The sequence below is a fragment of the Nyctibius grandis genome, chromosome 6 (genome assembly GCF_013368605.1).
Source record: "Nyctibius grandis isolate bNycGra1 chromosome 6, bNycGra1.pri, whole genome shotgun sequence".
Classification (NCBI taxonomy): Eukaryota; Metazoa; Chordata; class Aves; order Nyctibiiformes; family Nyctibiidae; genus Nyctibius; species Nyctibius grandis.
The window spans coordinates 59,263,915-59,276,608 of NC_090663.1; the positions used below are offsets into that span (position 1 = coordinate 59,263,915).

The 12,694-nt window shown below is 40.2% G+C and overlaps 1 protein-coding gene across 6 annotated transcripts in view; it reads right to left on the bottom strand.

Moving 5' to 3' along the window:
- The window catches only part of PPP3CA (protein phosphatase 3 catalytic subunit alpha), a 214,033-nt gene that overhangs the window by 64,103 nt on the left and 137,236 nt on the right, over positions 1-12,694 (bottom strand). For all 6 annotated transcript variants that reach the window (XM_068402805.1, XM_068402807.1, XM_068402806.1 and 3 more), the window contains exon 3: positions 2,863-2,987. In XM_068402805.1, coding sequence (XP_068258906.1) covers positions 2,863-2,987 — 125 coding nt within the window. The remainder of the gene's footprint in view (positions 1-2,862; positions 2,988-12,694) is intronic.

The following is a 12,694-nucleotide window of genomic DNA, read 5'->3' on the forward strand; positions in this document are numbered from 1 at the left end:
AACTCTAGTAAAAACAGAGCACACATGTGAAGGATTGAGCCCCCAGATCAAAAGCGCTGTGGGGCAAGGACTGTCATTTCTGCTGACCGCCTTATACAAACAGTTTTCTCTTTTTCCCTCTGCATTATCAAATGCCTTCCACCTACCTCATGCAATTTCTTCCTCTGTTCTTAATGGTAATAGCTTACATTATATAGTACCTTTCATCCAGAAGAATCCCAAATGCTTTGCAGCCCACAGACAAGGATTATCTCGCCCACTACCAGAACTCAGCTAAGTCTAGGCTCAATGGTGTCACATTTATGCTAGATATCACACAGCAATCAAAGGTATTTTTTTTTTAAAGCTTATATTACTCGTGATTAGTACCTTGGACCAGCTACTTAATTTTTCTGGAAAGACCCCAGAACTGCAATAGTCTCGTGTCTACATAGCAGAAAGGGGAGCCAACAGATCGATGGAATAAAGATCACTGTGTGACTGATGTGGTAGAAATGTGCACTGAGATCAGGCTAGGACTGTTTACCACCACGACTTCTCCAACAAAAGTACTGGCAAGAGCTGGTGCCTCCTAGACATGCTCAGGGACCCTTCTCTACCAAAAGCATCCCCCCTTCCCCCCCCACCCCAACATGCCAAGTTGCAGTCTTCACTGTTTTCCTTTCCTTGTCACTACTTACTGTGCTGAGTTCATGCCTGAATGCATAGCTCTACATCCAAATACACTGATGAAACAGAAAACTGCCTTTCCTTTCAAAGGCATTCTTTAATCAAGGTGACAGGTGGGGAGAATCAGTTACATGACCAAAAAAGTAGTGATTTGAGAACCTTACATACAAAAAGGAATAATATAAGCAACAGCTCAGATATCTCCTTAGTGCTGGCAGAAGCCAGTACTGCTTCCAGTGAAAAAGGAGTGTTCCAGAACAGAAAAACTGAATTCAGAATATAATTTGCTAAATATGCAGGTTGCTAAATGAGGAATTTTAAGGGGTTTATTCCCTACCCATAAGCTATTTTGCTTTGTGTTATATCGCTTGCTATTGTCTTTAATTGGTAATAGCCCTGGCGCAGATTTTGGCAAACTGTCAGACAAGCACTTGAAAGCTGAAGCAAATCCACTTGTTCTATTTCTTATATTAAAAACATATATAGAAATGAAGACAAAACTCTCCTCTTCCAGACACAACTTGGCTCAGTCGAAGTCCACAGGAGATAGGAATTAGGTTATTGCAACTGAAAAATGGTAGTTCAGGATTGAGCTGCACAACAGTTTAAGCCTATGAAGCCACCCCCTACACTCCCAGCCTTCCCCAAGCGATCCAGCATGGTAATCCACAGCAATGATTTAGCTCACAGCTCACCATGGATCAGAGGAGGGAGGAAGCAGGCACACATGGCTCAAAAAAATCATGATCAAAGTGCTGACTTCAGTGAGAGATTAAATCCTGACTATACTGATTTTTGGTAGGTTGGTGAAAGAACCTTGCATTTCTTAAGTTTTTAGAGCATTTGCGCTTGGAGCAGCATATTTCTATTTGTAAGATGTGCCAAAAGATTCTGTTAACATTTTAAACTAAATTTTAAAATAAACTAATAAAGCAAAAGTAGTTTTACTGAATCTTATTTTTAAGAAACTTCTCTTCATACTGTAACACTGGCAAAATAATGCACTGATCCATTTTACAAACCCATTATAAATAACTCAGCTGCTTGGGATTACATATTTTTATATCATTATGGCAACAGTGTACTAAGATGTGGTATGTAGAATGAAAACAGCAGTATATGTGTTCTCACATGCTGTCATCTTATCTAGTCACAGAGGCACAGCCCTGTATCATAGGACCTATATTGCTTCTAACAGATAATGGGCGTTCTCCCTGACTCAGAGGGAGTTAAAGTCCAAACTTTTCACAGAAAGGAGTCAAGCTGTAGCTCAAAAACTGCTGTAAGGGTTTCTGAGTGACCGTTCAATGACTAGATCAACCATAACCTGGATGAACAAATCCGGAGTAGGTTTTATTTGATAATTGTGCATCTCATCTGTCAGTTTGCAAAACCAAGCAGCAACATAGAACTGAAGAAAAAATCTATTTTGTTTTATGAGCACTAGAACAAAAGATTTGTGCATGGTATTTGACTCACTTCTAGTCAAAGGTGGGCAGGTTGGACAGGACACTGTTTCTTTCGCAAGCCAGCTAAAGATGTTGTCCTTTGACCTCCACATTCTATAACCTGATACTGGAGTCTGCACCAGGCCTCAGCACCTTCAACAGGGCACCTGTGCATCACTTATTCTCTGTAGATTTAAGTGCTGCATCAAGCGCCAGTGATCACACACTCCCGCATGCCATATCTAAACAGAACTCATCCATTCTCTCCAGCACAGCATGTTATCTGCTGGCTTTCTGTCCCATTTACCCCCTATCTAGTCCTTCCATTTTCATAACATTTCGCATCCAGGAGACTCAGATCAAATAAACCTAAAAGTCAAACTAAACTATGAGTTGTTAATTTAGTTTTTCTGTTATGTCTCTTTTCTAATAGCTCATGTCCATTCATCCTATTTAGCTTGCACAAGCTGCAGAGCAGACTGCCTTCTGTGCTATATTTGGATGGCTACTAGTTAGCACCAAGGTCTGTTCCCCATCAGCTTTCCAGCACAGATATAGTGGGATTTGGCTGGATATCACGCAACCTTTATGAAAACACCAACAGTGACATTAACGTGGACTACTTTTGCTCACAAGTAGTACCTGTGAAGAGCTTCAGTATTCCTGAACTGGTTAAATTAAGATGCTAAATATACACAATAGGCTGCAAGCAGTTTCACAGCTGAAAACAGAAATAAAAACTTACTTCAATGCTGAAGTACCCTCTGTCCACGTAGTCCCCCAGGAAGAGATACCGTGTGTTGGCAGGAGAACCTCCCACTTCAAACAGTTTCATCAAGTCAAAGAACTGACCATGGATGTCTCCACAAACTAGAAGACAAAAAGAGCAATATTCAGATTCACCATGAGAAGTTCATCTCAGGCACACGCATTCTGAAGTCACTGTCCTATAAGAAATGTGTTCTGACAATTTTGTGCATCATCCTCTAGTTAAACAACCAGTGAGAGCTTGCAGCTGCTCAGCAGAAGCTGTTTCTCTATGACATGCATCCATGTGTGTGCGTGCAAAAGGCTACCAACTAATTAAAGAAGAGCCATCAGGCAAATTTGACCTATAATATTTTCATAGGTATTTGTCCATTCCTTCTTCTGCCCAGGCAGAATACACAATAGTGGAAATAGTACTAAGACAAACCAAAGCTGTCCTGAAGAAGAGAACATGTTCAGCCAAGGTTACTCCTTGTTTTGACATCACTCCTCTATTCCTCCTAGTCTTAAACCAGACGAACATGAATAGGCTTTCCGTAAAATGCAAAGCGTGCCTGTCCTGTGTATGCCACTGGTTAAACTGACAGATTTCTGACTTCTGGTTTCTGTATAGAAAAATGGCCTGCTGGCTTTCCCAACGCATGTCATCTCTTACACAAGAGGACACTGATTTTTCATGTTTTAACCTCTATCACTTTATTTAACCTCATATAATTATGATTTGTTTCACTTCACTGCAATGAAATCAATCTAACTAGTGGCTTCCCTGGAAAGAGCAGTCCCAATAAACATGACAGACATCTCAAGCAATGTGGGGCTAAGTGGGAATGCCTCTTTCTGTGCCTTAGAGCTAAGAGATTGGCTTGGATACCTTGTGAAATTGCAAACTCCGTGTTGGGTGATTTTAAGCATCTGCAGGAAGGCAGGCAATGACTTCGGAGGCCCCCGTGGAACCTTAACTAACAGCACTGTGTCAAAACCTGCTTTGTTTTGCCTTGCTTTGTTTCCTCTACCCAAGGGAGGAGAAGAACTGCCCCCTCCCCGAGTTTAGGGCCAAGCCCAGGCCTTTTCTGGCAATGATGCTTAACAAAGAAAACATTAACAGCCTTGACTGTTCCTGAGGTCAGTTTAGACTGGTTCTCCCTTCAATAACTCAAAAAAACCCCCTGATTTTCAAATTGGAAGGGTGATTATGAAGAAACTGAATAAACCAGGGGTCCAAGATAGACCTTGTCTTGCAAGAGCAGAACAGTTTCTTATTAAGTGGTAACACTAAATTCAGTAGACTTCAGATGCACGCTCTGATGTAGTGGTCTTGTTCCATCACAAATAAACAAACCTCACATTTATTGCATGCCATGGAGTAGCTGAAGTCACATCTCCACATAGATACAAAAGGACTATATAGAACAGCTATAATACCAAATTCAACAAACTCGCAGTGCAAACAGTGTTCATACATCATCGTCTTTCATCTCAGTCCAGTGTCACTTTTTTTTTTTTAACTTGTATCACTTTTCTCTGAATGTATACACTAATAGGATCAATATAATATTGTCATTCCATCCAAAAACTAAAAACAAAAAAAAACCCCACCAAAACCAAAACCAACCAAACAACCCCTCTCCCCCAGACTGAATACAGAAAAAAACACTGCTTTCATGAATATTTATGTGAAATTGGTGACACAATTCGTCAGTGCTGGCTAGCTGAGCACTCTTCTGTGCTAGCAACAGGGTATTTTCCCCATAAAATAGCACATAGTACTCGTACCACTACTGTGTTACAGTGTGTAATCTCTTTTTCCTACTTGATTCCCCCCCTCCAAGATTTTTAGATGACAACCTTCATGTTGAAAGCCATCAACAGTTATAGTTTCCAACTAAGAATAATATCTGCCATTAATTATGCAAAATAAATACTATTTAAATCCTCAAGTGGTATAATACCACCTCGATTTCTCTACAAAAAATTTGTACTCTGAAGGAAATTTTTTGATAGCATTTTTATTTGAACACTTTAATCTACCAAACCAATACACACTGCTTGACTGTACTCCTCTGCATGGACACTGTGGGAAGATTAAGAACATGTGTCGCATATTGATGGCCAAGCAATCTGCTCTCCCAACTTTCAGCAGAAAAGCTTTCAGTTACATAACTGTACAGCTCTACCAATTATCGCCCGCCCCCACTTGCTCCAACTGCAAAAACCTGAAGTTGAACAAGACTGAAAGATTTTTAAATGGATTTAACTTTTGCTCTTTCACTACAGCAAAGAAACAAGATTTTTTTCTTTTTTTTTTTTTTTTTGTTATGTGGACTTGTGTGAACAAGTAAATACATTGAGGCCATTACAGAGAAGCCAAGAAGGTTAGAGAGCTTTCTCCAAGTAGCTGTATGCCCATGAATTTGTCACAAGTCAGAAAAGCAGAGAGCAAACCAGAGAAAAGAGCAGAAGTAAGAAGTGCAGAGCCCTGCAATCCTACAACTTGCAAAATTCTGAATTGGACTTGAGAATCAATACTTGATGGATATGCCAGGCACTTTGCACACAGCAGCCTACTCTTTTCATACTTGACAACAGATGCAGAAATGTATCCAGAAAAAAAAAAAAAGATGTAAAGCTAAAAAGCCCTCAGACACAACCTTGCCAAGCAATTAAAGTAGTTTCAAAAGAGAAGCTTAAAATCAGCAGGTAAAGCGAACGGGAGCAAGAGAAGGCACTCAAAATTAACATTGAGATTTAATTTAGTACGATCAGATCCCAGAATTCCTGCTGAAAGACTACAATGTTACATACAGTTAATCCAATTAGTATTTTGCCTGGAATAGCACGGAATAGCTTAAAGATCTTACACTTTCCAGGTTTGAGTGTATAGACCTGAACCGTCCTTTCAACATAAAGCCTGTGCACTCGCATTCTGATGGATGGCCTTGTTTACAAATAAATTTAAGGGCAATTTTGTACATATACAGTACTACACTCCATTTGTAGTTTGAAAGCAACTGCTTCTAATGCTATAGTTCTGCCACTTTTCTTTTTCAACTCTTACGAATTTGAAAACTGGAAGATTTCCCAGGCAGTCGGATCAATGCTTTATCTTTCATTAGATGGGAGCAGAAGCGATCCAGCATTATACTTCCATTCATAAGGGCAGAAACATCTATCAGCCAACAACTCTGTCATACCCTTCACGCTTTGTCTTGTAGCTTCCCATCACTAATAGAGCCTTGCATCACCATCCCGCCAAGAGCTCACAGGAGAGGTTCCACATCCACTCCATGTTGCCTCTACAAAGCTCTTTAAGTTTACTACCTTCCCCGCTCATGTTATAGACAAAAGTTTTGAAAGCACACTAATTCTTATACATTCATGTTTACTCTTGTACAAGCATTACCATTGGATCTGTCATTCTTTTTAATTTTTCAAAAATGGCCTTTTTTATACTTGCGCAGGCTCTCTTTCGGTACTGGAGCACTTGCTATCAAGCAACGCATTTAATGAGATATGAACATTTTTCCATCAAATAGCAACAAAATAAAAAACAGCAGTGTGAAGCAGGAAATTCAATTCTTAATGAAGATCTCCAGGATCAACGTACTTACGGATTTAAAGTATGAACATAGGGAACATAAAACACAGTTTGTATGTGTGTGGGATTAACATTAAAAGCAGCTGTGTTTGTACAAAACAAATTTATCAAAAGGAAGAATACCGGATGGTATGTCTTCTGTTAGAAATTCACGTATTTTCCTATATCACTGGTTTCCCAAAAGTGCCATCAAGTCATGGCCTTTTTACACTCATCAATTCATGCTGACTAAATAATCTGACAGCATATTTTTTCCCTAAAAAGACTGGTGCTTTATCCAGTGCTTTTCAACTTTCTTTGTATCCTTAAATTGCCAGCTGGGCAACAACAAAACAGTGTTTCAACTGACTTACCATTTCCAGGGATCAGTTCAGGCACCAAACTTATTGCCCACGAATTGGTCTAGCTGAGCCTGTCAGCAGTGTCCACCTACCCAACCTCTCTGGGCATCAAGCTCCAGAACTGCATGACATGCTACAGAAATAAGTTTTTTAAGCTGTTTTAAACTGATCTCCTACTGAATTCATTGGTGCCATCAGAAGGTTTAAGAAACACTGATTGTTTGTGGACTCCTTAGAAATTTATCTCTGTTGAGGATGTTTTCAGGGAAGACATAGGCCCCTCCAAAAGTTTCAAGTTCACAGGACTGCCCATGCAATTACTGAGAAATCATGTTTCCAAACAGCTTTTCCTGCTTGTTATGATAGGTCCTTTGATCCACTACATGGTCTTACACTATAGCACCAGAACTTTCCCAATGTATCTGTCCATAAAATACTATTTTATTCTAAAAATAGGAATTGGACATGGGAGAGAGAAGGTAAAAGTTTTGTTTGTTTGTTTTTAGAAATTGTCATCCTAATACAAATTAAATCATGTTTCTGATGGCTTCACTGCAAGGTCGCCCTCCTCTGGACTCGCTCCAACACCTCAACATCTTTCTTGAAGTGCAGGGCCCAGAACTGGACACAGTACTCAAGGTGCGGCCTCACCAGTGCCGAGTACAGAGGGACGATCACTTCCCTAGACCGGCTGGCTACACTATTCCTAATAGAGGCCAGGATGCCATGGGCCTTCTTGGCCACCAGGGCACACTGCTGTTGTGCTGGTTTTGGCTGGGATAGGGTTAACTTTCTTCATAGTAGTTGGCACGGGGCTGTGTTTTGGATTTGTGCTGAAAACAGTGTTGATAACACAGGGATGTTTTCGTTACTGCTGAGCAGTGCTTACACAGAGTCAAGGCTTTTTCTGCTCCTCACACCACCCCACCAGTGAGTAGGCTGGGGGTGCACAAGAAGCTGGGAGGAGACACATCTGGGACCCCAGCTGACCAAAGGGATATTCCATACCATATGACATCATGCTCAGCGTATAATGCTGGGGGAAGAAGGAAGAAGTGGGGGACGAAGTGATGACGTTTGTCTCCCCAAGTAGCCGTTACGTGTGATGGAGTCCTGCTTTCCTGGAGATGGCTGAACACCTGCCTGCCCATGGGAAGTAGTGAATGAATTCCTTGCTTTGCTTGCGCACGTGGCTTTTGCTTTACCTATTAAACTGTCTTTATCTCAACCCACGAGTTTTCTCACTTTCACCTTTCCAATTCTCTCCTCCATCCCACCAGGGGGGAGTGAGCGAGTGGCTGTGTGGGGCTTAGTTGCTGGCTGGGGATAAACCATGACAATATTAAAATACCGTTAATGTCTCAAGTGAATTTACATTCCATGTATCCCAAGAGTATACTCCCATCTTCAAATGTCATCAGGGATGAGGAGCAGAATGCAACACTCCAACATCAGCTTCAGAAGCAACACCTGCAAACTCATACATGCATGACAATTAACAATAACGAAGTAAAGACACCTTTTAAAGAAGAAACTAACACTGTGTAGGGAATATTATCCATCACTTGACAACTCTTTCTTTACATTTATTCAGCTAAGGATGTCTTTGCACTAAGCTCCAAGAGATTGTGCTTCAGCAAAACGGCATGAAATACTGCAAAACCTAAGGGAGAAAAACACCCTACTGAGTTACACTGCAGAATGCAGACTCCAAATTGCAAAGGGGTTTACTTTGTACAGCATTTAGGAAGTGTTTAGCTGCTTACCATTTCACTAGTTAGCACATGCTTCCAAGAACTTACCATTTTCCATGAACACCCGATACCTACAAAGCCTTACTGACACAGGGACGAGAGCACCATGCAAACTTGCACGTGTCTGAGCTGACTCGTGGATACTCATTTGTCCAGGCCTACAGGATAAGATGGCAAAGAGGCTGCATACCCCAATGAGAAGTATGTCCCAATCATTTCTCCAGGGAAGATGTTCGGAGCAATGAAAAGTTACCAAAGGCTGAACGAAGGAGACAAGTGAGGAAGGAATACTTACAAGCAACAGTGGGCACACAAAGGCAAAGCAAAAACAACTACATGAACTTCTGTAGCTGAGGAGTCAAAGACTGGGCTTCCTTAGCCAATTGATAAATATGAAGGAAAACACCTGCAAAAGCTATGTGCATTAAATTCTCAGATGCTTCAAGAAAAACTACTGTATTGCTCCCGAAAGGCTCAACTATAACCAGAGGGCTGTTGTTTTCCCCAAGATTTAAGAACCAAGTCACATATAAGAGTCACGTCTTTGATTACACAATCTTTGAGCTTGAATGAGCTTTGTTTCCAAGTGTACGTGTTTCTGAGGAACATTATATATTGCCACAGCAGTACAAAATGTTCAAAATGCCACAGTTTTGTTCCATGTATTTTTTTTTTTTTTTAATTGCTAAAGATAGAGCAATTGTATTCCTCACTTTTTGGAGAACAACGAGGAAGAAGTACAAAATAAAAGAAGAAACTCCAAAAGTTTTTATTTGTAGCTGCTCACTAAAGCACTACTCAAGACACAAACTCAGTGGTTAAGATATATACATTGTTTTATAGCCATGCAGTTCTGTTTCTGTTTATAAGTGAGATGTTTAAAGAACTCACATACTTCATTACTTACTCAAATTAAAGTCAGAATCATTTAGACAGCTCACTAGGTAACTTATCCTAAGAAAACATCTACTAGACTCAACATAATGGACTTTCATATGAATGTTTGTTATACTAAGTGTATTGAACAACACAACTCCATTTCCAAAAGAAGCATGGTCTTATTCATATTCATATCTCGTTACTCATCATAATAGGCTTTCATCTATCTTTTCCCTTCAATCAGTGCACACAAAGTGACGAGTTTATACTACCAGAGTGAACTGGCATTAACAAAAAACTGCAATTACGTATTTTCATAAAGAGGCCTGCTTCACCAAACATAAAGCCAGAAACCATTAGCCATACATGTACAGCAAAGGAAACCACAAATGGACCATTAATGCCACATTTGACAACGTTGCTTGGTTGCCAACTTTCCTTCTTTATACTGAGGAGAAAAAAGAAAAAAAGAACTATCTTGGAAAAAGATGTTTTCTGTGCAACACGCAAGGACACTATACTGTGTTCTGCTCTGCCAACACTTGAAATGCTAGTGTGTCTGTAAAGATCAATCCATGCTCAATCCTTGTAATAGGAGTTAGTTTTCTCTCACGATCCCCTGAAGGCTAGAACAAATTAATGACACTTGATTTGAAGAGGTAGAGTGAAAAAGAGTGGGGAAGGAAAAACATCACATCAGAAAAGACCTTCAGGACAACAGTCATTAATATACTCTGGTGAAGGAGGAAGCAAAAAACCCTAAACCATGTGGCAGCAAGCCCTTCAAGATGTTAAGATCACAAAAATATCTGCAGCACAAAGTTTTTAAAAATAGCTCCACAAAATTACTTTTTGTACCACAAAATTATTTGCAGTGTGTCAAAACAAAATAAAAACCATATAGATAAGCCTGGCCAGCAGAGAAGTGCCTTCCATATACGTAAGGGATACCAGAAGCAACAAAGTCTCAGGAAACAGCCTCTACCAAGTACTGTAAAACCTACACTGGCAGAGAACAACCCCTTCCCACCACACCCCCACCCCAGCCGAATTTTTCAGAAGAGTAAGTGGGTATCACAGCAGTGAGGTGCCAAATGAAAAGTTTCAATTCCAGGTCAAGGCAACATAGTGGAGTTGTAGTAGAAAGGGGATGGTGACCTAGTGAATATTTTACAGAATTTTTCCAAGATCAACAGGGAAAGCTGCTCTCATCACATATGCCAGAAAATGCTGAATTAGGTCACAGGGAGAGGAAAAAACGGGATGGGAGGAAAACAGCATTCACTCCCATACACATCAAAGAAACAACCGTCTCATCCCCTGTCACTCTCCAAGGTCAGCACTGCCCCTGAGCATTCTCCTTAGCAAATGGAAAAGCAAATGTGCTGTCATTATCTCCTGTTAATGCACCCTCAGTATCAGGGAGCAATGCTTATTCCACAAACGACCCCATCAGAAGGATTACTCGTGCGAAAGTGCTTCATTAGCGTATGGGTCAGGATTTCCAGCTCATATCCTTAGATTAAGGTTATTTACAGCAATAGGGAAATTCTCCTATCCTCAGTTTTACAGATGTAAAAAACAAAGGCCTAGGGAAGTTTAATAATTTATAAGGTCACGAGGTCAGCCACTGGGGGGGCAAGGTTAGTCAGAGAGGGAACAACACACCCTCATATTGCTCCATCCAATACAACGCACCAGAAGAGAGCCCTTTCAATGAGGAAGGAAGGTTCTGCACAAGAAGCAGGCACAGCCTGGCTCTACACACGATGCTCCAAATGAAATTTAGGGAAGGTGAAACAAGGCAAAATGGGAAAAGGGCTTTTGAAGAGGAGAAACTCAAATATGCTCAGCTCCATAGAAAAAAGAAGCGTAAAATTCAATGTTGTGTTTTATTCTGGAAATAGCTTTTATTTGCATAGATTAGACTGTAATATTGTCCATCTATAACATACAGGTTCCTTATTAGAATTACTCAGTGTTACATCTTTCTCATTAATCTGGTTGAAGAGACCTCTATTAGTTTTTTGCTATACAATATTTTTCCAGAGTCAGCTATTTGCCATTAGAAGTAGCTCGTAGTCAGTCCTTCACAATTTAATGTGCTAATTTTTTTTGTTGATGATTTAATTCAACTCTTAGGATCAAGTTTCTTTACAGTTAGTATTTCTCTCAGCAGCAGAAACTCCAACCCTAGCAAAGTTAAAACAAAGGCACTGGTATTACATGGATGTAGTGATAAGCTATATAAAGCCCAAAGAAGCCCTTGGTATTTACAAGGGCTTGATGGATAAGTATCCTTGATTGGTCTCCTTACTGTGGAATTTGAGAGCAGTATTACCCTAAAGGACTGCAATTCAATTACCTTCCAAGCACCCAACAATTTACAAGTTTTTCTGGGTAGCAGCATTAGCATGTCAAGCTTCAGTAGATGAATGCCTAGCATCTAAAAACCTAACCACAAAAACGGGATGTGCATGTTGGCTTGTAATACATATTTTCCATTTTCGCCTGAGGATAACATTTGTTTTCACTGTTTCCCCATTCTGTGCCATTGCAGACCTGCTTTATGCGCCACCCCACTCCCACTGGGTGTTTTATTAAGAATCAGAAGCATTACTCTGACAAAAAACATCCTCCTTCCTTCAGCACAACAACTTGTCTTATCAGTGGAAAACAAACATTTGCTCGACACAAACAAATGCATTTGTTCATTACCTTTGGATCTACAGCACTCTGCCTGTATTATTTCCCAGAAATAGACGTTAAGGGAAAATAAAAATACTATTTCTCAAATTTCTGGGCTCTTAATAAGCAGCCGGCAGTATCGACATGGATACTTGCATGCACCCTGAGTGGAAGGAGCCAGAACAATTAGCTCCAAAGAAATTCTGTGAAGTTCAGCATCTGGGCTTAGTGGTCTATATTCAGAGCCGTGAGCGAAAAGAACCAGCAGTGAAGACCTACTGAGCTTTAACCTCAGCTTTTGCACCCATGTCTCTAATGGGCTTGAGCTATTATTGTAATCTAACCTTTCTGTACTGCAGGTGTTCATGTGCTAGTGTATGGGCATAGGGTTAAGGAAAGCAAATAATGTGCAAGTTTCCCAATTATAGTTCAAGCCACGTAAGATGACTTTTTAAAATTATAGAATCTAAATTCCATAACCAAAGTCTTACATAAACCTAATTCTCTGTGAAAAATTATTAACCTTTGAGGAAAGTGCTTTTACGAGAAAGC